The sequence below is a fragment of the Somniosus microcephalus genome, unplaced genomic scaffold (genome assembly GCF_052327205.1).
Source record: "Somniosus microcephalus isolate GS21.2 unplaced genomic scaffold, FLI_Smic_1.0 unresolved_chr4, whole genome shotgun sequence".
Classification (NCBI taxonomy): Eukaryota; Metazoa; Chordata; class Chondrichthyes; order Squaliformes; family Somniosidae; genus Somniosus; species Somniosus microcephalus.
Genome location: NW_028225182.1, coordinates 11,799,959 through 11,827,064, shown reverse-complemented (window position 1 = coordinate 11,827,064; position 27,106 = coordinate 11,799,959). Strand labels below are relative to the sequence as shown.

General features: G+C 42.6%; 1 protein-coding gene across 1 annotated transcript; it reads left to right on the top strand.

The window, feature by feature from the left end:
- Nucleotides 1–5,857: 5,857 nt before the first annotated feature.
- LOC147089574 (putative G protein-coupled receptor 139) lies at nucleotides 5,858–7,863 on the top strand. Its single transcript, XM_085977093.1, has 2 exons — nucleotides 5,858–6,088; nucleotides 6,952–7,863. Exons 1-2 carry the CDS (start codon nucleotides 5,938–5,940, stop codon nucleotides 7,851–7,853), a joined length of 1,053 nt encoding a protein of 350 aa, XP_085833219.1. The 5' UTR covers nucleotides 5,858–5,937; the 3' UTR covers nucleotides 7,854–7,863.
- Nucleotides 7,864–27,106: the final 19,243 nt, after the last annotated feature.

Sequence of the window (27,106 nt, the reverse complement as noted above, 5' to 3'; positions counted from 1 at the left end):
AGTACCACACTGCTTGAGATGGAGCAACATGCCACAGGCCGGGGATGGAGCCTGGGCCCTTCCTGCTCTGTGGGGCTCAATAAAACACTGCTTGAGATGGAGTAACACACCACAGGCCGGGGATGGAGCCTGGGCTTTCCATGTTCTTTGTGGGGCTCAGTACCACACTGCCTGCAATAATCTAACAGGTCTAAGGTCAAGGAAGGAAACTAATCACATTCTGTTGTGTGGGGCTCAGTACCACACCAGGTGAGATCTGAAAACACTGCTCACAAGCGGAGCCCCTGGGGCGGAGCCATCAGCAGCCTCCCTGCAATAACAGAATTAGAGGAGGGTCTGAGGTTGTTATTTCAATGTTTATAAGCTAATTTCACAGGCGAACACCAGCTCGGAATCCCCCAGCTCTGAATCACCCAGCAGAGAATTCAGTGTTGGACACAGCGAGAAATGCACTGAAATATTCAAATAAAGTTACAGAACACAACACATGTGTAAAATTCCCCGTTGTTTTCTCGGCACTGATGGGTTGTGAATTGAAAGACACTGGGCCGCACTGATCCTGAGAGATGGTGAAATTATATCAAGTTCAAACTTAAGCAGCGAGTTGCTGTAGAGAGATCAAAGTCTCGAATCAAGGAGTAAATGTGGTGTTACTGTTGTTGAATCTTATTTATATTAAACACTGTTTGAATTCCCTGCTGGGTGTTTCAGAGCTGGGGATCACCTGTGAATTCAATTTAAAAACATTGTTGTACTGTGGCAGTGGCGGAAATCTGATTGGAGGGATTCAAACATGGAGTTCCGGGAAGCATGCTATGGATTTGGGAGGCGTAAACACGTTCGAGGACGTTGAAGAGGAAAGGGAGCTTAGAGGTTGGGCGGTGGTTAGCAAGGACGGAGGGGTCAAATGCTGATTTTTAGAGGGGAGAGATGATGACAGCAGATTTGAAGGAGAGTGTGACAATACCTGTGGAGAGAGAACAGTTAACAATACCAGCTTACATGGGAGCCAGAAAAGGAAGTTGGGTGGTTAGCAGTTTGCTGGGAATAGGGTCGAGGAAGCAGGAATTGTGTCTGGTGGACAAGATGAGCATGGAGACGTCATGAGGGGAGATCGGAGAGAAACTGGAGAAAGATGCGAGTTCAGGGCTAGGGCAGAGGGAACCTTAGAGGAAGTTCGGCCCAATGGGCTGGGGGAAGGACTGGACGTGGCAGAGGCATAGAATGGATGGTCTCAGTCTTAGTGACAAAGGAGTCTATGATCTCCACACGCATTTTTTTGGAGATGGAAGAGATATGGGAGAGGGTTTTAAGAAGACTTTTTTTGTAGTAGTTAAAAAGAGCCAGCAATTATCTTTGCAATCCAGAATGATCCTAGAATAATGTGCAGCTTTGGCAGACCGGAGCAGGAATCTATAATGGTTTATGTAGTCCAGCCAGATCTGGTGGTGAATTGATATACTAGTTGTCCACCATATTCTTTGAAGTCTGCATCCCTTGGACTAAAGGGAGCGAAGATGAGGGCCATCCAGGGGGAATGGTCAGGGTGATAGTGTGCGTGGTTTCAAGAAAGACTAGGGCACCGAGCTGGGGTGAGGTTATGGTTCAGCATATCAGTAGCTGCAGAAATGTCATGGTGAATGGTGGCCCAACGTCTGGACAGTTGTGATTTAATAAGTACAGTTATAAGTGCTTTATAAGAGAATGTTTTCCACACGCGGACAAATAAGGGAGTGACGTTGGGGGTGGGTGCGGAAGGGGATTGCGGCTACAGCGCTACACAAGGAAGTGGTCAGAGATTGCCTTAACTGTGATTGACACAATGGGTGTAGCGAGGCCACGAGAGATGGCAAGATCAAGGGGAATGCCATGAATATTGGTTGAGGAGTTTACATGGAGGGAGAGGTTAAGAGTGGATAGGAGTCTACTGAACTCAAAGGAAAGAGAGTATGATGAACGGAGATGGAGGTTGAAATCACCGAGGATGAGACGCTCACTGCAGAGGCTGAGGGAAGAAAGCCAGTTAACATATCGCAGTGATATTATTTTTATGGTGCTTGGGTGAGCGGTAGAGAAACGAGAATTTTAAATGGGGTGATAGGGGTGGATGGAAGTCAGATGCTCAAAAGATAAGAAAGGACCAGAGGAGTAGAGGGGCAGACCAAGTTTTGATTTGGTGATGAGAGCCACACCTGCACCGTAGCGGTCTGGGCGGGGTGAGTGGTGGAAGGTAATTTAAGTGTAAGGTCTCATCACCACCCAGCCAGGTGTCCATCAAGGTCACAATATTGCTGCAATCATCAAAGATAAGCTCATGGATGGCAAGGACCTTGTTCACAGGTGAACGGACTTTCTGGAGGAAGATGCGGAGAGTGTTGGTGATGGCTGATCCATTGCTAGAATACACAGGGTCAACACTGTGATGGGTGAGTTGGATTGGGGTGGGTGCAGAAGGGAAATGTGCCTGGAGTGCGATACAAGGAAGTGGTCATAGATTGCCTCAACTGTGATTGACACGATGGGAGTAGCGAGGCCACAAGTGTTTGCAAGATCAAGCCTGGGATGGCGGCAGGAGAGTGGGCAGGCCAAAGTTTAATGAAGGTTTAACGTAGGGATTTAGAAGGGGAAGTACTCGAGAGAGCAGAGATGAAAGGAGGCATGACGACAGAGGACAACAGTCAAGGAGGGATAGGTACAAAAAAAAGAGTAAGAAAAAATGGAAAAAGAAGTGATTGGCTCGGGTCCAGAGCAGCAGCCAAAGTCTCCATGCGAATGGAGACAGGGAAAACTTAAGTTACATTAGCATTGTTATAAAGCAATTATTCAATACATATTTCCTGGTAGCAACAAGGAATATTTAGGCGACAATAGGAGGAATTCCAGAGTTAAAGACATATAACTCCAATGGCGACAAGAGCAATTCTGAGGCTGGGTATTCAGCTGCAAGTGACTCACGTCCTTACACCCTAAATCGTTTCCTTCGTCTACAAGGCACAAGTTAGGAGTGCCATTCAATACCTTCCAATTGCCTGGATGAGTGCAGCTCCAACAACACTCAAGAAGCTTGATACCATCAAGGAAAAAACAACCCACATGCTAAGCTCCCCATCCACCAATTTAAACATTCACTCCCTCAATCACCGGGGTGTCGTGGCTGCAGTGCATACCATCTACAAGATGCATTGCAGCAACTCGCCAAGACTTCTTCGACAGCACCTCACAAACCCACGCCCTCTTCCACCTAGAAGGATAAGGGCAGCATCGGCATGGGTGTACCACCTTCTGCAAGTACCCCTCCAAGTCACACACCATCCTGACTTAGAAGTTTATTGCCGTTCCTGCATCGTCGCTGGGACAAAATCCTGGAACTTCCTCTCGAACAGCACTCTGGGAGTATCTTTACTACAGGGACTGCAGCGGTTCAAAAAGGCAGCTAACCACCACCTTCTCAAGGGCAATTGGAGAGGGGCTAAAATGTTGGCATTGCCAGCATTGGCCACATCTCAGGAACAAATAAGAAAAAGCCTTCAACTGATAGGATCCTCGCAAGGTTTGTGACTAAAGAGACCTGAGTACAAATTCTAGGCTGACACTCCCAGTATTGAGGTGTTCACATGGGACGTCAAACCGAGGCCATGTAAAAGATCACATGGCACAATTTTGCTTTTAGAGCAAGTGAATTGTCCCTTTTTTCCTTCGCATTATTTACTCGTCAACAAACTGAGAAACCGATATCTGATCATAATCACTGTGCTGTTTTAGCAACATATATTGTGTTGTTCAACTGCCGACTGAAAATCTAACATTACAACATTGACTACACTTCAAAAGTACAGAGTGCTGTTGTTGCAACATTGGCTGTGGACGCTGAGTCAACTGGCCTTTTAAAGACAGCAATCGATAGATTTTTGTTAGGTAATGGTATCAATGTAGTGGATGAAAGTGGCTAAATGGAGCTGAGGTAAAGGTATTCATGATTGAAGAGCGGAACACGCTCGAGGGGCTGAATGGCCTTCTCCTGTCCCCACCTTTCTATGTTCCTCTAATGGCATTTTCAATGCTCGGAGGTGCCAGCTGATATTTGGCTGCAACTTAGTGTACAGAGTGAGGCAGACCTAGCTTGTATCAATCTTTAGAGGGTAACGCCTCGATATTTTCAGAGACAGCAGAGAGGTTAAACATGCAGAAAGCTCTTACAGCCTCCTTTTCAACGGAGTCGGCGGTACTGAGGCTCTATGTGTTTCGTGTACAGTGGAGTCAGATTTAATAAAAATTTTAAAAAGGGACTGTGATAAATACTTGACAGGGAAAACATGGCAGGGCTACGGGGAAGGAGCAGAGAGTGGGACCAACTGGATTAAACTTTCAAAGAGCCGGCACCGGCAAGATGGGCCGAGTGGCATTCTTACGAGCTGTATTAATCTATCATTCTTTAGGATTTTAGTTCCAGTGGGAGCTCTTACCATGTTAGTGGGTAATGGAATCTTTGATAGTGGAGCAATATTTCCACGGGATAATATGGATTTCATGCACGCAGGTGATCTTCAGACTGTTGGGGGTGGGGTGAATATAGGTGTAAGTCACTGTTTTCAGGTGATACTGGGTACCTTAGCATTTATACAGGGAGCCCGGGTATGGTCTAGTATTCTAATACGGTTGACAGGAGCCTTTGAATAACCAGTAACATGTCAGTATGCTCAGAGTTCTGTAAGAGATTTAAAGTCCCCTAGCAGAGCCTCAACATTAACAAGGGATCTGAGAGTGTGTCATTATTTACATGCAGTAGTGGAGACTTTTCACATTCAGGAAGTTCCCAGACTGGCAGCATTTACAGGGGAGTGAGGAAGCTCGTTTCTGGAGCACTTAAGTTTTCTTTCAAAGTGTCCGCAGAGGGAGATCTAGCATATTTTCCTATTTTTTTGTGCCGTCCATGAGAGTGACACAATATTTCCAGGGCCTGTCAGACAGATTCCCCCTCTGTGGTAATGTTTACTTGGGTCTGTGGTGAGGCGAGTGGAAGGGCGTTCCTCGAAAGAGTTCAGTAGTTACAGGGGACCTTCAGATGTATGTTACATTCTCACAGGCCATCGGGGCAGTGTGTCAGTATAAAGGGGAATTCCAGCAACCGTCACTTTAATGGCTGAGATTTCTGTGACTGATTCAGTATTTGAGGGGCAAATGACAACGTCTGGTCAATTGTAAGAGGCTGTCTGCCGGATGTAGTCAACATTTGCAGGGTGTTCCCCGGAGCAGGGGGCGGTGGATTGTAATAACATTTCCAGAAGTATTTATAGTATTTTACACTATTTTCTGGGGATCCAGCGCCAATAGTCATTGGAGAACCAGAAAATGGCAGATATTTGTAGGTGATTGTCGGTAGTGGTACATTATTGACAGGGTTCTATGAATTTGTTAATATTTGCAGAGGGTCCGACAGTCATATAATATTTGCAAGAGGTCCCTGAGAGCTTCCGTGGAAATTTCCTCTGGCTTTCTCGGTATTATTTTGATCACCAGAAACCATGTAGATCTAGATCAGATGTGAATGTCAACGGCGCCAGCGCAAAGTTGATCGGATTTTACTGATGTCACAGGATTGCATGGCATCACAGAAACAATCTCAATCGAGTAAAGATATCTCCTCTCACTTTAATCTGCCTTTTAGACACAATCCTACTTTAGTTATATCAATTATTTGAATAACACTCTGGCCTCTGGTGGTTGTCACTGACGTTGATGTAACATGTGGCAAAATTGGTTTGTTCTATAAAAAGTGTCCGCGTGTAATGGATGAACGAAACCTGTTTGTTCAGTGACTGTAATTAATGTTAGTCTCCATGGATCATAATTGATTCGCTAGAGGGTTTCCAGTATTATAAGTCAGAGGGCTGAGCTCCCAGTGTCAGCGGACTCTGTGTCTCTCAGAGAAAGGGGAACATGGCTCGGAGTCAAAGGCTGCAGATTCACAGATCATCAGCTTTCACACAAAGTGAACGGTGGTCTTTTATGGATCATCTCAAGATACATTTCATTTTTCGTGATATACAGAGTATTTACTATCCAGTACTGGCGGCTTTCGGTGTTCCTTGTAAGTCACTCTTTCCAGATATGATTTCTGTAATTCCTGCTTTAATGTATTACTGTTCTTGTCGTTCACTATCCCAGCCTCACTGCTGTTGGTAAACCAGTCATTCGGTGTAAAAAGATCTATCCTGTGTAAACCATGTTCAATTGTATGGCTACTCTTAACATTTGTTGTCCTACTTTTGCAGCTGGTAATGGACCAAGTTAATCACTATATTCAACTATGCGTTCTATAAACTCTCTTTTAATTTCTTTCTTTCACAATATCGGTGGTTTCTTGTATTAAGTGTATTGAATCCATTGTGTGGATAATAATTTCCAATGTTTCCCTGACATGATTGTTTCTCCAATCACTTATTCACTGGTCTGAGATCAGTCGCATTACTGTTCACCATTTGTTTGATTTGATACAGTCTATTTAGGCATCTGACGTTCTTTGAGTCTATATCATCATCAGTACTGTTGGATAATTATTTGTGTTCAACATTTTGTATTTTGTTGTCTTCATTGAGCGCTTGTATCAAACCAGAAAGATGTCTTGCCGGACTTCGATCTTATCGACATCCCATGTTGCTTTGAAGATTTAAAGGATGTCAGGCGCACACACTTGCCACTGCTCTCTTCCTGATTAATTTAAAATATGTTATTCCTTTGTTAAATTTTATGTCGGCCTTATGTTTCATTCACATTTTAATATTGATTATGTTATGGTAAATAAAATGTCTCTAGCAAACAATGCTTCTCTCAGGTAATATATTTAGAATCCCTCATTGGTTGATTGGTCAAAATATCATTTTTTACCAATAACTCAATCCACACAGATGCTTTTTCTCTGATCCTGATCCTTTCTCTTTTAATTCCTTACAGTTAACGTGGTGACGATTGTGATCCTGTCTCGGGGAAAGTGCGGTCTCTCCAAATGTGTCACTCGCTACCTGGTGGCCATGGCAGGGGCGGATCTACTGGTCGTTATCATCGATGTGATACTGAGACATATCCCTGTTGTTTATTCTCTAAAGTTCACTTTCATGAGATACCTCCCAGTGTGTAATATCCACGCCGTCCTGCTGTACGCAGTCACAGACTGTTCTGTCTGGTTCACGGTCAGTTTCACCTTTGATCGATATGTAGCCTTGTGCTGCCAAAAGCTGAAAACTAAATATTGTGTGGAGAAAACAGCCATTGTGGTTATAGCAACAATTACTGTGTTTTTCTCTTTAAAAAATACTTTTTGGTTCTTTATGTACACGAGTAAATACTGGTTCGTCAATCAATCCTGGTTCTGCCTTGTAACAGATAGTGTGGCACAATCTCAAGTCTGGGGCGCAGTTGAATTCTTTCATTATATTTTAACTCCATGCATTCCATTTTTTTTGGTCTTGCTGTTTAATGCTTTAACCGTCAGGTACATTTTAGTGACAAACAGAGCCCGCAGGCGACTCCGGAGTCCTGTCGGTGCGGAGAGTCCCAGTGACCCAGAGATGGAGAACCGCAGGAAATCAATGATTATATTGTATGCTGTCTCGGGGAATTTCATACTGTTATGGGCGCTATATATGGTATTTTGTATTTATTGGCGAATGGGATACCTGGGCTACGATGCAGTGTATCTACCTGTGTTCATACGGGAGTTAGGCTTCATGCTTCAGCTCATGGGTTGCTGCACAAACACCTGTATTTATGCGGTGACACAGCGCAAATTCAGAGATGAGTTGAAGAATCTGTTAAAATATCCCTTCACTATAATTTTTAAATTAAATAAAAAATGAGAACAACTCAACACTTGAACGGAATCTGGTCTCAACTTATTTGAGTTCCACTCTCTTGCAGTCTCAGTGATTGGGACATAATGGGCCACATGCTATGCAATCTCTCACTTTTACAGATATCACTAATTTAGGAGGGACAGTCAGTATTGCAGATGGGAGCAGGCTGTTGCAAAAGGACTTGGACAGATCATGTGAGTGGAAAAATCCATAGCAAATATAGTTCAATGTGTGGAAGTGAATGCAATTTGTACCAAAGAAAGATTCATCGGAGGATGTTCTAAATGCCGAGAAAAGAGGAATTTCGAGTCCATGTACACAAATTATTAAAACCTAGTAAACAGGCGCAATTGGAAACAATTCTATCGGGTGAATAAAGAGGAACGATTGCCTCTCGTGTTGTGATGAAGGAGAATGGGCTCACCTTAAAATTAGAGCTCAGACATTCCGGGGGGAAATGAGAATTCACTTTGTCAAGGAAGGTTAGTAGAAATCTGGTTCTCACTCCGCCAAAAAGCTGTGGATGTTGGGGCTCAATTGGAGCTGTTAAGACTGAGGTCGACAATTTTTTTGTTGGGGACGCTTATCAAAGCATGTGGAGAAAAGCCTGGTAAATTGAGCTGAGGTGCAGATCAGCCATGATCTAAATGAATGGTGGAACTGCCTCGAGTGGAGGAGTTGCCTGTACCTGTTCCTAATGTTCCTATTTTCCTATGCAAACCCACCCGAATCCAAATCTAGGGATAGTTATCTTTCGAAGCGTCTTTGAGTTCTACTTTGTGGCAAAATGCACAGTTCTTCCCCAGCATCCGGCCTTACATATTGGATATATTGAGCAACTCGAGCCTGTTCCGCAGTTCAATCAGGTCCTGTTCGATCTGCAGCTCAGCTTCATTTATGCACCTTTGTTCCGCAACTCTTGACATCCTTTTCTAACAAAAACTATAGGCAGAGAGTTGCAGTTGTCCACCACCCTTTGTCTGAAATGTTGCTTCCTGATGTCACTCCTGAATGACCGAGCTCTAATTTTAAAATTATGCCCTTCTTCTAAATTCCCCACCAGGTGAAACATGTTCGCAATATTTACCCTATCAAATCCTTTCCTATCAATTTAAACAATTCTCTTCAATCGCCATCAATCTTTTATACTCAAGGGAGTAAGGGACAAGTTTACGCAGCCTGATCTCAATTTAACCTGCCTGTTATCATTGTGGTGCATCTGTGCTGCAACGCCTCCAAGGTCAATATATCTTTCCTCAGGTGCGGTGGCCAGAACTGAATTCAATACTCCAGATGGGGTCCGATATAGGATCTGTAAAACTGAAGCATCACTTCCTCCTATTTTTCTTCCAGCCACCTTGCCACAAAGGCTATCTATCCATTTGCCTTTTAATTCCATTAATACATGTATCTCAGCTGTGTTTTTACATTTATACCTGAGATAATAGGAACATTAGGAATGCTACATTTATTGCCAATTCTCTAAATTCCCTCTGCTGTGGATTAAAAAGCCAGGTGGATGACTGAACAATGAGCTAGGCTTTCAATAAGGACATGACAATTCCACGCAAAGCCCAGTCAATCATGCACTATCCTTCCACTTAACATCTATGGAATTGTGCCAAAGTAGGAAGCCCTATCGCACTGACCTAACAAGCAACAATCTGGCAACAATCATTGTTACAGAATCATAGATAGCAGCCAACGTCACAGATTCTTCTATCACCATGCCTGGGTATTTACATTCACACCAATAATCCAGACCCACATGAGGTGGGGGCGTTGTGCTTTAAAGTCGTAGGAGATTGTCCCTGGGAGTCCTTACCATTGATTCTGGATCCTATGTATCATCATGTGTTCAGGAAAAGAATGGAAAAGGAAACCTCCTACTGATTATCACCTACTGCCCTCCGCTAGCTAATGATTTATTACTCATCGATTTTGCATACCACTTGGAGGAAGAACTAAGTGTAGCAAAGCACCGAATATTCTCTGAATAGGGGACCTCAATGTCCATGTATTGGTAGAATCTAAATTGGCTGAGCTGGCCGAGTCCTGAAGGACATAGCTGCTGCAGGTGGTGAGACAACCAATACGAGAGATTAAACTAATTGACCTCCTCCTCACTAATCTGGCTAATTGCATCTGTCAATGGTGGTAATGGTCGGAGTGACTATCACATAGTGCTTGTAGAGAGCAAATGAAGACTTCTCACTGAGATACCCTGCATCGTGACATGTGGCAATATCATCGGGCTAGGTGTGGTAGATTGCAAACTAGTACACCTAGCAGCTCCAAGCCTGGCATCTATAAGCAACAGTGGTCCATCATCATCAGCAGAAATGTATTTCACCTCAATCTGTAACCTTATGCCCCGGCATATCCATCACTCCTCATCACCATCATGTCATATGACACAATGAGGCGTGCATAAATGTGTAAGCCATTTAAGACTGAGATGAGGAGGAATGTCTTCACTCAGTGGGTTCTGAATATTTGGAAGTCTCTGCCCCAGAGGGCTGTGAATGCTGAGTCTTTGAGTATATTCCAAGCTGACATAGATAGATTTTTGGACCCTAGGGGAATCAAGGGATATGGATATCGGGCGACAAATTGGATTTGAGGTCGATCATCAGCGATGAACTTATTGAATAGCGGTGCATGTTCGAGGGACCACATGGCCTGCTCCTGCTCCTAATTCTTATGTTCTTATTTTCTTATAAATGCATGTCAGGAGCAGAAACAGGTGTACTTAAACATGAGGTGCCAGCTGCTGAAATCACCGGTCAGGGAACTTTACTTTCATGAGTTTTTCAGGCCCAGTCTCTTTGCTGAGACTATGGCAAATATTGACATTAATATTCTTATCTGGTCGTGGTTTCGCTGTTGCTACAGATGCTTCTACATCTGCTGCTGAAGAGAAACAGGAACAAAAGAACCAGGGGTAATTAGAAGAGTATGACAATGATATGGAGCTTGGTCACTTTGATTAAATGTGCCACTGATCATGATGTTTGTAATTCAAAATAAAGAAAACAAAGACTTGCATTTGGCCCGCGCCTGTCGCGACCACCGAATGTCTGAAAGCACTGTACAGCAAATGCAGTACTTTTTTGAAGTGTAGTTACTGTTGTAACATGGGACAAGTGGCAACCAATTTGCGCACAGCAAGCTCCCATAAACAGCAACGTGATAATGACCAGATAATCTGTTTTTTTTTGTTATGTTCATTGAGGGCAACATATTGGCCAGGACACGGGGGATCAGTCCCCTGCTCTTCATCGAAACAGTGCCTTAGCATATTTTACATCCACTTGAGAGAGCAGACGGGGCCTCGGTTTAACATCTCATCTAAAAGATGGCACATCTGACAGTGCAGCACTCCCTCAGCATTTCACTGGAGTGTCAGCTCAGATTTATGTGCTGAAGTCCCATGGAGTGGGATTTGTGCCCACAACCTTCTGAATCTGTAAGGCGAATTTGCTAGCCACGGAGCCACAGCTGACACTAGAGAGAATCAAGGTGATGTGTGTCTTGGATGGGATCTAAGAGGTGATGATGTTACTCTTTTATTGCTGTCTTGTTCTTGGTAAGAATGTTAAAACAACTGGGAGATTCAGTCAATGTAAACGTGAGATCGGCTACAGGATTTCCTGTCGAAAGAGCTTGCAGCAGCGGAGATGAAGGGCCTGAATAATGAGGAAGGGCCACAAAGGAATCAGATTGATTCGGTTGGGATTTTGCCCAGCTGGTTGCAGTGTTTATGTTGATGTACACACATCACTCCATTCTCCAAAATATTGTATTCATTGACATGACAGTCGGTACCAGAGGGCACAGATTTAAAGTAATTATTAGAAGGATCAGAGGGGAGATGAGGAGAATTATTTTCACGCTGCGAGTTGTTATGATCTGCAATGTACTGCCTGAGAGTGTGGTGGAACACGATTAAATATTAACTTCCAAAAAGTGAAATGTATAAATACTTGAACATGATACATTTTCAGTGCTATGGCAAAAGACCAAGATGTGGTTCTAATTTGATAGCTCTTTTTAAGAGCTGGCAGAGGCACGATGAGCCAATGGCCTCCTACTGTGCTGTAAAATTGTATGAGGTTTATTGGGGTCAGTAATTGCTTTGCAACTGGACCAACCGTGTAACGTCTTCAAATATGAGATGGCTAGACTACAATATCAATATATTTCTATAAGAAGGAAAATTATCCGTCAAAACATCGTGGTCTGTCGTTAAATAGACAATTGCAAACGAAACTGAAAATTAACATGGCAAAGTAGGATAACCATTGCAGGTAACGCCACAAAGAAAATCGCGAGGAATATAGAAAGTGGGCTGAGGAGCTGAAAAGTGGGCTTAAAAAAGGTACAGAGCAAAAACAAGCCTGATGGTTAATACAAAATTAATCCGTAATGCCTATTAACGTACATTAAAAGGAACATTCCTGTAATGACAACTTCCTTAGGTTCAGAGACACCGATCTAACTAGTTTTTTTCCCGACCACTTTCTTATTTATCAGTGTTTACTGGGATCACCAGCCTGTATATCTGGGTTTATCGGATTTACTGGGATCAGTAGCCCATTTATCTGGGTTTCTCGTGTTTACTGCGATCACTGGCACCTCCAAGTTAACATTAAGTCACACACCATCCTGACTTTGAAGTATATCGCTGAGGCTTCATCGTCACTGGGTTAATTCCTGGAACTCAACACCTAACAGCAGTGTTGGCGTACATTCACCACTTGGACTGCAGCGGTTCAAGAAGGCGTCTCACCAACACCTTCTCAAGGACAACTAGGAATGACCTTGCCAGTGACGCCCACTTTACATAAAAGGTATTAATTAACCTTTATTTTTGAATTGTCAGAGCTTATTGGAATCACCAGCATATAACTGGGTGCATATGAGGTTACTGAGAAAATCAGCCTATATATCTGGGTTATCAGGTTTACTGAGTTTATAACTAGACTAGATAATTCAGACCATGATAAGCTATTTCATCTTGTTAAGAACTGTAAAATCAGAGGACATCGCCTGTGTTTGAGGCAGATTTAATCAAAACTAATCCAGTAACAATGTTTCAGTGAGCGAGTGGTCAATCTATAGAAGAGGCTTCCTTGGAAGACGGTGAGAGGAGTTAATATTGATTCATTCCAATACAAATTGGATAGATTTCTTTCAGCAAATAATATCTCGTTGTACAATATTTGAGACTTGACATGTGCAGGTGCAGCATACTTGGGAGAAACAGGTGACTTTGGATCTGTGATTTGCAAAGCTCTCCACAACTGGGGGTTTCCTTGCGACCAGCCTGTTTAATATTAATTGAAGAGATTGATTGCTATGATTAGTCACCAACTACATTATCATTGCACCATGTGACAGCCAGGATGATAAGAGGAGAACTAGATGGACGTCGGTCTTTTACTGTCTAGCAAAGCCTGTGTTCCTATACCTGCACTACAAAGAACATAAGAAATAGAAGCAGGAATAGACCATTTGGCCCCTTGAGCCTGCTCTGCCATTCGATAAGTTCATGGTCTTGGCCCCAACTCTTCTTTCATGCCCGCTCCCCATAACCCTTGAGTAAATTATCTTTCAAAAATCTGTCTGTCTCCAACTTGAATATACTCAATGATTCTGCCTCCACAGCTCTCTGGGGAAGAGATTTCCAAAGATTCATGCCCCTCTGACAGAAGAAATTTCTCCTCATCTCCATTTTAAATAGGCGACTCCTAATTCTGAATCTATGCCCCTTAGTTCTAGATCGCAACACGAGGGGAAAAATCCTCTCTGAATCTACCCTGTCAAGCCCCCACATAATCTTATACGTTCCAATAAGATCACCTATCATTCTTCTAAACTCCAGTGAGTACAGGCACAACCTTTTGATGGAAAGGCTTGATTTATTTCAATTTCCGGAGAAACACTCATTGCCTTGAGCAATTGACCATAGTCATTTCATGAGCACAGAGTGTGGGTGCTGTCAACTTTCGATTCCATTCATGAGGGCACCATCGCTTCAGCCATTCCTGTTATTCCCAGGCATCTTTACCACCTCCCCACCTCAAGACATTAAGGTTAGTTGTATCACCCCAACAGCTAACCCACAGATACTACAATTTAAACCTACTACACCCCACCTTTATTCTCCCCCGACTCAGGTGTAAGTGTGGCTGTCACTTCTCGATTGGATACTTTTGCATTTAATCTAACATCGGCTCCTGTTTTTAACCCTGTTTCATTTCATCTGTTGCGTCACATAATTGTCTATTGATTATTGATAACTATGTTTACAATCTATATCCAGGACGCCCTGTCAGAGCTAAAATAATCAGGTACCATCACTGGATGCAAAGCCAAAATGGAACATTCTTGGCGTATTTCAGGTTATTGAGAAAAATGTTAATGTGTTTGTTGTATAACCAACTTCCTAATTTAACTGGAAGCACATCACACTACTGTTTGCGTCCGGTGTCGTGAGAATAATTCCTCCATTTTCCTCTTGGTTACAGTTGATGTGGTGACAATTGTGATCCTGTCTCGGGGGAAGTGCGGTCTCTCCAAATCTGTCACTCGCGACCTGGTGGCCATGGGAGGGGTGGCTGTACTGGTTATTAACACCTAACAACTAATGCAGATTCTTATTGTTTGTTGTGAAAAATTTATATTTGTGCGGACATGTCCCGAGTGTAACATCCACGTTTCCTGGTTTATGCTGCCACAGTTCAGTTCACCGTCACTTTCACATTTGATTGGTTTGTGCCCATTTGTTGACAGAAGCTGAAAACTAAAGATTGCACTGAGAAAACGGCGGCTGTGGATCTAGGAACACAGGGCTGGAAAATACCCTGGGCTGGTGGCAAAAAATGGGAGCTATTGGGTCGTCCGCCTGTTATATGCAGCATCTGATATGCAGGTCTATTACTGCCAATCGCACTGAATATAATGCACTGTGTATAACTGGCGGCCGATCCGACACCGGTCCCTTACCGCCACTGCCTGAGACGAATTTCTAGGCCAGTGAGTGTGCTGAGATCTTTGAAGAAAAGTTTCTGGCATTTTCTGTATCCCAGTGAATATTGGCTTTCTACCTTTTTGGCGGTTTTGCTGTGTGCCTTTGTGTATAACGTATTCGCTGGTCTGCAGCCTCGTTGAATGAATGCATTACATTTTAACACCATTTATTCAATTTCTTTTGATTTGAGTGCTGTTTGCATTGACGTTCAGACACGTTTTAGCCCGCAGCAGAATCCGAGGTTGGACAGAGGCAACAGCCCCACTGACCCAGGGATGGCTAACCGAAGGAAATCCATGCTTCTACTATTTGTTATATATGGGAATTTCATACTGTTATGGGTGGTATTCACGGTTTATTCTATGTGGAGACGATTGGATTATTTGGGGTATCCTGTGTCTCTGTCCACACTGGCACCAGAAATCGGCTTCCTGCTCCAGCTCCTGAGTTGCTGCACGAGTACTATTTAATATGCAGTGATCGAGAGGATATTCATAGAGGAGTTGAGGAATGGAGTGAAATATACCGTCGTAATGATGCTCAAGTTAATTGGATCAGAAGACCAAACACTTTCTAACATTACCAAATAATTATTCATGAGCTATAGAATGCAGCACCTTAAATTCTTTATTTCTGAAATATTTCATAAGCTGGTCCAATCCGCAAAGTAAGTTAATCTCGTAGTTCGTGTCCTGTTAGCTATATTGCCATGGATTGGACCCAGACACGAGTTACCTACAGATGCACTTTGAGCAGATATTTGCACAAGAGCAGTTAGCTGATTTAAGCAGCTCAATGCTGAGCCCACAGCCCAGCGATGTTTTGGGAATGAGTGATTGTTGTGATAATTTCCCGAAAAGAGACCAATCGTTCTCAATGTCCTATACATCAGGGGACATTTATTACAACACTGCTGAGAAGCTTCTCTGTTAATCTTTGAAGAATGAATTTTTGAAAATCCGGTCCGATACCAGAAAAAAGTCAAGGTCGTAGGAAGAATGCCGAGGATATTAATCTCTGCAACATCACTGGGACAGATAGTGAAAATGAATCACCGCCCACCCCACACCCCCTCTGCACCACTGCCTTGTGTTAGTTTATCTCTGTTCTTTGTCTTTGTAACAGGCTCCAGGCATATTTTGAATTGATTACACCGAACATATTCAATTGTACTCAGTGTTCTGTATGCTTATACTGTTCTCCAATAAAACAGATTGAGAATCGAACTAAAATTCACTTTGCGCAGTGCTAACTTACTCCACCAGTAAAGAGATTTGAAGAGGACACAGACAGTCCTCGGTATATCAGCAGATAATGTCATTGTGACACTGCCGTTTCCCAGTACAGCACAGTCACGGGTCCACGTACAGCGCACTCATGGTCCCAGTACAGTGCAGTCACGGGTCCACGTACAGCACAGTCATGGGTCACAGTACAGCGCAATCACGGGTCCAGACACAGCGCACTCACTTTCGCAAGACACCACAAACCCGGCGCCAGGTACACCACACAGCCAATTCTTGGTACAACACACTCCCAGGTCCCGGGACAGGACATTCTACAACAACAACTTACAATTACATTGTGGCTTTAAGCTAGTGAAACGTCTCAAAGTCGCTGTACAAGATCGTTATCAAACAAAATGTGAATGCGAGCCACATATCATATATAATTCTATTTTCAAACTACCTTCGATGTAGCCCTACCACCTATTAGAGGTTTTACTAAAATTGAAGCCCACGGTATACAAGGGGCACTGGCAGCATGGATACAGATTTTGCTAAAGACCAGAAGGTCTGAAAATCTTTTTATCAGTATTGGTGAACATGACCCTATTGGATTGTCCAGAAAATCCATCTGGTTCACTAATGTCCTTACTCGGTCTGGCTCCAGACCTACAGCAACCTGGTTGACTCTTAACTGCCGTCTGAAATTGTAAAGCAGGCATCTGAGTTGTATAAAGCCGCTACGAGAACCAATCATAACAAACGATAGAAAACAGAGAGTTGTGGTGAATGGCTGATTTTCATGCTGGAGTTTTGTATACAGTAGAATGCGCTGGTTCAGTCCTCGGGGCCCATTCTGTTTTTGATAGACATTAATGACTTTAACCTGTGGGTGGAGGGCAACATTTTCAAATTTGCTAAAGACACGAAATTTTGAAGTGAGCAAGATATTTAAAGACTTCAAGAAGACATAGACAGGCTGGTGGAATGGGCTGTCTCATGGCAGATAAAATTCAACATAGAGACTTGTGAGTTGATACATTTTGGGAGCGAGAATGAGGAGAGACAATACCTGCTAAATGAGACAATTTTAAAGGGGGTGCAAGAATACAGAGAGCTGGAGGTTTTTGTGCGCATATTATTTGAAGGTGGCAAGTCACCTAAAAAACGATTGGGATTGTGGGCTTTATGAATAATGGAATCGAGTACAAGAGGCAGAGAATGATGCTGAACCTATGATGCACTGGTTCGGCTCCAGCTGGTGTATTGTAAACAATTCTGCGTTCCTCGCTGTAGGAGCGATGCAGAGGCTTTGGAGTGTAAAGTAATAGCCATATTTCAGAAGTGTATACCATCCTTTGAACAGAATTCTGCCTTTATTAAAACATGATAAACTGGGTTTAAAAATCTAAAAGCCTCAAAGACACAGGCTGTAAACAGAATACAGGCTTCTGAGATAAGATGAAGGGTTGTTGACAGAAAACTGTAAACACTATACAAGCTTTTGAAATGGGAATTGATTGTTAATACTAAGAAAATAGCCATGTTGAAACACCAGGTTGGAGGTTCCTCTATGTCTGAACATTGGAAGAAACACAATAGCAATGCCCAAGTTAAGTATTATAAACCAACACTTCAAAAAGCATCACATCATTTAAAAAAATAAAATGTGAGTTTGAAAAATTTACATCAAGTAACAGAAATACCTGCCGGAAAATAATTATATGTTAAACTTAGAACAAGGAGACAGAAGTCTGCTTACAGCAATTGAAGTAAATAGGAAAACAATCAATTACTCAGTTGAAGTGTTTTTGAGTTACATATTGTAAAAGTACAAACTGAAGACTTTGTCAATAATACATCAATAGATGCACCAACCAATCACATTGTATTTGTGTTGAAAATGGAACAGTTAGGGGACACGACGTCTGCTTATAAACAGTTAAGGTGATTTAAAAATTGAAGGGAAGACATTCGTAAGAATGCCATCAAATAGATACAGCAGTCATAACCATTATTTATGATAAACCTTGAACACCTAAAGGTTGAGTCAGAATTATGCAAATTAACAGCTGAACTGACATAAAGATTAGGAGGAAGTCAACAGAAAGAATGATTCGAGATAATGAGCTTACATCAGCAGAAAACTTCAAAGTATACACCACGGCAAAAAGGTTATAAAATATGGAACATTCAGATAGAAAGACAGAAGTCGCTGAAAGGGGCAAGTGATTCTTAACTTCAGAGGCAGGCTCTGTAAGTTTTTAACTCTTTGAGTCTAGCGAATCAAAAAGGTGCATTTATTTCATTTTGGTGGATACCCTGGATTCGAAAAAATAAGACTTATAAATGTAAAATGTAACGAAGTTAATATTTGAGTATAAGGATTTCTAAGAATAAGAAATGTAACCGATTTGTTATTGAACTGTTAAAGTTGCGATTGACTCACCAGCTTTTAACTACAAGTCGGTTCTATAATAAATCTACATATTTTTAGAATTGTCTCGCAGAGTATATCTGTACCAAACTCGTGAACTCAATCTCTGTACATTCTTTGCTGAGCTGTTACAGAATTCTGGGGGAATATAACGGACCATCATAATATCCAGAATGTTACAGTCTAGTTAAACTTATTGAAAATGTTATCTGGAGGATGGTATCATCTTCAAGTTGTTCCTTTCCTTTAGGGAGAGATAGCGTGGACCTTTAGACCCAATTAAGTGTCTTATAGAATTCGGCTACCTGTAACTTTAGTTGAAGGTGAATGTCTGGGGATTATGCTTCATCCGGGGTAGCCCGAACATTTCTACGACTAGTAATTATCCCTTCAGGAAAGGGTACAGGAGAGATTTGTCAGCATGGCTCCAGGAATGAGGGGTTACAGTTACCTGGATAGACTGGAGAAGCTGGGGTTGTTATCCTTACAGCAAAGAAGCCTAAGAGGAAATTTAGAACATAAGAACATAAGAACATAAGAAATAGGAGCAGGAGTAGGCCAAACGGCCCCTCGAGCCTGCTCCGCCATTCAATAAGATCATGGCTGATCTGATCCTAACCGCCAATCTACTATCACAGAATTATCTCCTGAATCTAACAGAATTAGACACATGAAATGGGAGCAGGATCAGGCTACACGGCCCCGGGGCCGGCTCCGCTAACCACAGGGCCATGACCGATCCAAACCTAGACTCATGTCCAAATTCCTGCCCACTCCCCGTAACCCTTAATTCCCTTTACTTCTAGGACACTGTCTACTTCTGTTTTAAATTTATGTAATGATGTAGCTTCTACAGCTTTTTGGGGCAGCATATTCCATGGACCTACCACCCTCTGAGTGAAGTAGTTCCTCCTCATCTCAGTTTTGAAAGAGCAGCCCCTTATTCTAAGACTAGGCCCCCTAGTTCTAGTTTCACCCATCATCGGGAACATCCTCCCCGCATCCACCCGATCCAACCCCTTCAAAATCTTATATGTTTCAATAAGATCGCCTCTCATTCTTCTGAACTCCAATGAGTAGAGTCCCAATCTACTCAACCTCTCCTCATATGTCCATCCCCTCATCCCCGGGATTAACCGCGTGAAACTTCTTTGTACTGACTCGAGAGCAAGTATGTCTTTTCTTAAGTATGTACACCAAAACTGTATGGAATATTTCAGGTGCGGTCTCACCAATACCTTGTACAACTGAAGCAATACCTCCCTATCTTTATATTCTATCCCCCTAGCAATGAAAGCCAACATTCCATTGGCCTTCTTAATCACTTGCTGCACCTGCATACTAACCTTTTGAGTTTCGTGCACCAGGACCCCCAGATCACTTTGTACTTCAGTACTTTCCAGTTTCTTGCCATTAAGATAATAACTTGCTCTACGATTTTTCCTGCCAAAGTGCATAACCTCACACTTTCCAGTATTGTATTCCATCTGCCAAATCTCTGCCCATTTACTTAGCCTGTCTATGTCCCCTTGCAGGTTTTTTATGTCCTCCTCACTCACTACTTTCCCTCCCATCTTAGTATCATCTGCAAACTTTGATATGTTACACTCGGTCCCCTCCTCCAAATCGTTAATATAGATTGTAAAGAGTTGGGGACCCAGCACAGACCCCTGCGGAACACCACTCGTTACTGATTGCCAGTCTGAGAATGAACCATTTATCCCAACTCTCTGCCTTCTGTTAGATAGCCAATCCTCTATCCATGCCTGAATATTACGCCCAATCCCGTGATTTTTTATCTTAAGCAATAATATTTTGTGTCGCACCTTGTCAAATGCCTTTTGGAAGTCTAAATACACTACATCCATTGTTACTTCCTCAAAGAACTCCAGCAAATTTGTCAAACATGACTTCCCCTTCATAAAACCATGCTGACTTTGTCCTATTAAATTATGATTATCCAAATGTCCTGTTACTGTCTCCTTAATAATGGACTCCAACATTTTACCTACCACAGATGTTAGGCAAACAGGTCTATAGATTCAAGCCTTCTGTCTACTGCCCTTTTTAAATAAGGGTGCTACATTAGCAGTTTTCCAGTCTGCCGGGACCTTTGCTGAGTCCAGGGAGTTTTGGAAAATTATTACCAATGCATCCACAATCCCTACCGCCACTTCCGTCAAGACCCTAGGATGTAAGCCATCAGGTCCAGGTGATTTATCCGCCTTGAGTCCCATTATTTTACCGAGTACCACTTCCTTAGTGATTTTGATCGTGTTTAGCTCCTCCCCCCCTATAGCCCACTGTTTATCCAGTGTTGGGATATTCTTAGTGTCCTCTGCTGTAAAGACTGATACAAAATACTCATTCTGTGTTTTTGCCATCTCCATATTTCCCACCATTAATTTCCCAGTCTCATCCTCTAAGGGACCAACATTTACTTTAGCCACCCTTTTTCTTTATATATAACTATAAAAACTCTTACTATCTTTTTTTTATATTTTTTGCTAATTTACTTTCATAATCCATCTTCCCTTTCCTAATCAATCTTTTTGTTATTTTTTGCTGTCTTTTAAAAGTTTTCCCCATCCTCTATCCTCCCACTAGATTTGGCTACCTTATATGCCCTTGTTTTTAGTCGAATACTCTCCTTAATTTCTTTACTTAGCCACGGATGGCTGTCTTTTCTTTTGCACCCTTTTCTTTTCAGTGGAATATATATTTTTTGGAAGTTGTAAAATAACTCCTTAAATGTACACCACTGATCATGTATCGTCTTACCCTTTAATCTATTTTCCCAAACCACTCTACTCAATTCCGCGCTCATACCTTCATAGTCTCCTTTATTCAAGCTTAGCACGCTTGTTTGAGATCCAAACTTCTCACCCTCTAATTGAATATGGAATTCAACCATGTTATGGTCACTCATTCCAAGGGGATCCTTTACTAGGACATTTTTAATTCATCCTGTCTCGTTACACAGGACCAGATGTAAGGTTGCTTGCCCTCTGGTCGGTTCAGTTACATACTGCTCAAGAAACCCATCCCTAATACATTCAATGAACTCATCCTCAAGGCAGCCCTGCCCAATTTGATTTGTCCAATTAATATGATAGTTAAAATCCCCCATAATTATAGATGTTCCCTTATTACAAGCCTCAACTATTTCCTGATTGATACTCCGTCCAACTGAGTTGCAACTGTTCGGAGGCCAAAAGACTACGCCCGCTAGTGTTTTTTTCCCCTTATTATTCCTTATCTCCACCCAAACTGTTTCATTATCCTGATCTTTTGACCCAACGTCATTTCTCTGTATTACAGTGATTCCTTCCTTTATTAACATAGCCAACCCACCCCACTTTCCTTCCTGCCTGTCATTCCTGATCGTTAAATAACCTGGTATGTTTAATTCCCAGGCATTGTCACCTTGCAGCCATGTTTCTGTAATGGCCACAAAATCTTACCCATATGTAGTTATTTGTGCCATTAACTCATCTATTTTGTTACGAATGCTACGTGCATTCAGATAGAGAACTTTCAAATATGTTTTGTGGCACTTAGTTCCTGCTTTTGCCCTTATTATTACTTAACCTTTTACTCCATACCTTCTGCCCCTTCCTGACACACTCTGGTTTTTAATTTCCCCACTGCTACCTAAGTCTATGAGCTTCTCTGTTGTCATTTTTGTTATTTGCTCTCTAGAAACCTCCCCCCCACTCGTTAGTTTAAAGCCCTCTCTACAGCCCTAGTTATATGATCTGCCCGGTTTCTAGTTCCAGCACTGGCCAAGTGAAGCCCGTCCCAACGGAACAGCTCCCTCCTGCCCCAGTACTGGTGCCAGTGTCCCAGGAAGCAAAACCCATTTCTCCCACACCTGTCTTTGAGCCACGCTTTTAACTCTCGAATTTTATTTGTCCTAGCCAAATTCGCTCGTGGCTCAGGTAATAATCCAGAGGTTATTACCTTGAGGTTCTGTTTTTTAATTTGACCCCTAGCTGCTCATACTCCTTTAACAGAACCGGCTTCTTAGTCCTATCTACGTCGTTTGTACCATCATGGACCACGACGACTGGATCCACCTCCTCCCACTGCAAGTTTCTTTCCAGCCCAGAGGAGATGTCCTTAACCCTGGCACCGGGTAGGCAACACAGCCTACGGGACTCTCGCTCTTGGCTGCAGATAACTCTATCTATCCCTCTAATAATACTATCCCCTACCACTACAACATTTCTATTTACTCCCCCCTCTTGAATGGCCCACTGTTCCACGGTGCTGTGGCCAGGTTGCTCATCCTCCCTGCAGTCCCTGCTCCTGTCCACACAGGGAGTAAGAACCTCGAACCTGTTGGCCAAGAGCAAGGGCTGCGGCTCCTCCAACACTACCTCCTGGATCCACGTACCTGCCTCGCTCGTAGTCACACCGTCCTGACCCTGGCCATGGGCTACATCTGAATTAATTAACTTCATAGGTGCGACCACCTTCTGGTACACTGTGTCCTGGTACTTCTCCCCCTCCCTGATGTGTCGCAGTATCTGAAGCTCAGACTCCAGCTCATCAACACGGAGATATTGATAGGGATGTTTAAAATTATGGAGGGTTTAGATAGAGTAATTAAAAATAAACTGTTTCCAATGGATGAAGTGTCGATAACCAGAGGGCACAGATTTAAGGCGACTGGCAAAATTACCAGAGGCGACATGAGGAAAGAAAGATGTTACATAATAAAATGTTAGGATTTTAAAAGCCTGATAAAGTGCTAGAGTCAGATTCAGCAGTAGCCTTCCAAAAGGTCGGTGGATAAATACTTGAAGGGGAAATAATTGCAAGCCTATGGGGAAAGAGTTGGGACACTTTAGACTAACTGGATTGCTCTTTGAAAGAGCTCGTGCAGACTTGATGGGCCTAATGTCTTCCATCTATAGTACCAGGCTCAATAGAAGAGTCCGTGCTGGTCAGTAATATGGATGAGATGGTAGGATTGGTAGAAATGGACCCAGTTGGTGAAAAACTGCTCGTCAGTGATATGGTGGGAAAGGGTACTAGTGGTATGTGAATCAATGCTCCTGAGGGGCTAAAGCGAGAGGTGACAATAGGTCAATCAGTGCTGGGCAGTGTGAACCGGGGCGTGTAGTGGAATGGGTAGATCTAGGTTCTAAATTTGAATCAGTTCTGGTTAGTGAGATGTGCGAGCAGTGGAACGGGTAGCACTAGACTCAATTGTTGACTGTTTGCTGCTCAGTGAGATGATGGTATAAGTGTGATGGGTAATGCTAGGAACTACAGGAGAATCAGTGCTGATCTTAGTGTTGGAGAGTGTAGTGGAAGAGATATTACTAATGTTTATAGGTGAATCAAGGCTGGTTAATGCACTGGAGGGTAGCAGTGAAATGGGCAGTACCAGAATCAATAGGTGAATCAGTGTTGGTCTATGTGGTGGCGGGGGGGGAAGTCGGTTGGTTAGTACTGGGGTTTCTAGATGAATCAGTGCTGGTTGGTGAGAGGGAAGGACAGTGGAATGGATAGCAATAGGCACAATATTTACATCATTGTCTGTCAGATAGATGGTGGTAGAAGTGATATGGGGATTACTAGGGTCCATAGGTGAATCAATGCTGAATGGAGAAATAGAGGGGTAGAAGGAACGAGTATTACTGGTCTCAGTAGGTGAATAGCTGCAGCTCATTGAGATGAACACAGGTAAATAAATAGCAGAAAATGCTGGAAAAACTCAGCAAGTCAGGCAACATCCGTGGAGAGAAATTTGAGTTGACCCTTCTTCAAACCCGAAACGTCAACTCAAATTTCTCTCCACGGATGTTGCCTGACTTGCTGAGTTTTTCCAGCATTTTCTGTTGTTATTTCGGATTTCCAACATCTGCAGTATTTTGCTATCGTAAATAAATAGCGTTGGGCGATTCACTGCTGGTAATAATATTGAATGTTTATCTCAGTGATGTGTACTGTACCCACAGTTAATTCGCCCTATTAATTAAAGGACTCAAGCTATAGTCATATGCATCATCAAAGAACTGGCGCAATCCAGGTCTAAGCGGCAAATACACAAGTAGAGAGGTAAAGCTGAGTGTCGGTCGTTCAGGATAAGAAGAAGATAAAACAGGGTGCGATCAGTCAGAAGACGGAGAGAGCGGCAGAGTGCGGAATCTGCAGCTGGACAATTTCACCAGTTAGTAATTCACTAATGGTAAGTTATGCTTTTTGAGCTGCTGTCCGTCCAATATTGATAAAGCAATAACATTTCGCAGAGCACTGGTGGAGTACGAGCACTTGATGTGTTTTTCTTAAATTCTCTCTCCCGGTAAATTGAAATTTATTATTGAACTTTTTCTTTTAAATGTAGAAGAATCACCAATACACAATAAGGACATAACAACATTAGAAATAGGAGCAGGAGTCGGCCATTCGTTCCTTGGAGCCTGCTTCACTATTCAATGAGATCATGGCTGAACTTCTGCCTCAATTCCATTCACCGGTCCTATCGCCATATCCCTTGATGCCTTTACTAGTCAGAAATATATCGACTTCTGTTTTGAATATACCCAATGACTGAGCCTCCACAGCCCTCTGGGGTAGAAAATTCCAAAGATTCAACACCCTCTGTGTGAAGGAAATTCTCCTCATCTACCCTTTATCCTGATGCTGTGGCCCTTGGTTCTACACTCCTCAGCCAAGGGAAAAATTCTCACAGCATCCGCCCTATCAAGCCCTGTGACAATTTTGGATGCTTCAATGAGACCCCCTCTCATTCTTCTGAATGCAAGAGAAAACAGGCCTAATTAACTCAATCTCTTCTCATACGACAGTCCCACCATCCCTGGAATCAATCTCGTGAACCTTCGTTGCACTCCCTCTATGGCATATATATCCTTACTTAGGTAAGGAGACCAAAATTGTACACAGTACTCCAGGTGTGGTCCCCACAAGGCCCTATATAATTGGAGTAAGACGTTTGTCACTCCAGTACTCAAATCCTCTTGCAATTACATACAATACCATTTGCCTTCCGAGTCGCTTGCTGCACCTGCACATTCACTTTCAGTGACTCATGTACAAATACACTCAGGTCCCCTTGAGCATCTGCTTTCCCCAATCTTTCACCAGTTAGGAAATACACTGCCTTTCTGTTTTTTCTACAAAAGTGGATAACCTCACATTTATCCACATTATATTCCCTCGGCCATGTTCTCACACACTCACTGAGCCTGTCAAGATCCCTCTGAAACCTCTTGACTTCCACTTCACAACTGACACTGCCAACTATCTTTGTATCATCAGCAAATTTGGAAATGTTACATTTAGTCCCCTCATCAAAATCTTTGATATCGATTGTGAATAGCTGGGGCCCAAGCGCCGATCCTTGCGGTACCACACAAGTCACAGCCTGCCATCCTGAAAAAGAGTCGTTTATCCCTACTCTTTTTTTATGCCTGTTCACCAATTCTCAATCCATGCGAGTATTTTACCCCCAATTCCATGTAGCCAAATTATGTTCATCAACCTCTTATGTGGGACATTATCGAAGCCTTCTGAAAATCCAAATACACCATATCTATCATTTGCACTTTCTCTACTCCACTAGTTACATCCTCAAAGAACTCGAATAAGTTTGTCAAACATTATTTCCCTTTCAAAAATCCATATTGACACTTCCCAATGTTACTATTAGTTTCAAAGTGCCCAGTTATTGAATACTTTATAATAGATTCCAGCATTTTCCCAAATTTGGATGTTAGGCTAAAGGTCTGTAGTTCCCCTTTTACTCTCTCCCTCCTTTCTTAAATAGCGGCTTTGCATTTAGCTATCCTCCAACCTGCAGGAACCGTTCCAGAATCTATAGAATTTTGGAACATGACAACCGTGAGTCCACTATCCCAACGGCCACCTCTTTCAAAACCTTACGATGTAGGTCATCCGGTTCTTGGAATTTATCGACTTTTAGTCCCATTAATTTGGCTAGCACTGTTTTTTTACTAATAATAATTTCTTTCATTCTCGCCACACCCTCGGTTTTCTCGTATTTTTTGTTTTTTTGGTCCTTCCTCCGTGAAGGCAGAAACAAAGTATTTATTTAATTTGTCTGTCGTTCCCTTATTCCCCATTATATATTCTCCCGTCTCTGACTGTAAAGGACCTACATTTACTATCGCCAGTCTTTTCCTTCCTGCATACCTAGAGAAGCTTTTATAATCCGTTTTTATATTTTTTGCTAGTTTTATCTCATATTCCATTTCCCCTTTCTTTATCAATTTCTTGGTCACCCTTTGCTGATTTCTAAAAACATCCCAATCCTCAGGCTGACCGCTTTTTCTGGCAACTTTATAAGCTTACTCCTTTGACTTAATACTGGCTTTATTTACTTTTGTTAGCCATGGTTGAATCACTTTTGTTTTTGGATTTTTATGCCCCAGAGGAATATTTTGTGTTGCAATTTATGCAGTATTTCCTTGAATGTTTGCCATTGTATGTCCACCTTCATACATTTTAGTGTAGTCTCCCAATCTACCATGGCCAACTTGGCCCTCATACCTTTGTAGTTTCC

What these genes read in the sequence shown, in the direction of transcription:
- LOC147089574 (XM_085977093.1), top strand. Translation starts at nt 5,938, where the DNA reads ATGGCTCGGAGTCAAAGGCTGCAGATTCACAGATCATCAGCTTTCACA. An exon ending in GGCGGCTTTCGGTGTTCCTT is followed by an intron (nt 6,089 to 6,951) that starts GTAAGTCACTCT and finishes AATTCCTTACAG; the next exon opens with TTAACGTGGTGACGATTGTG.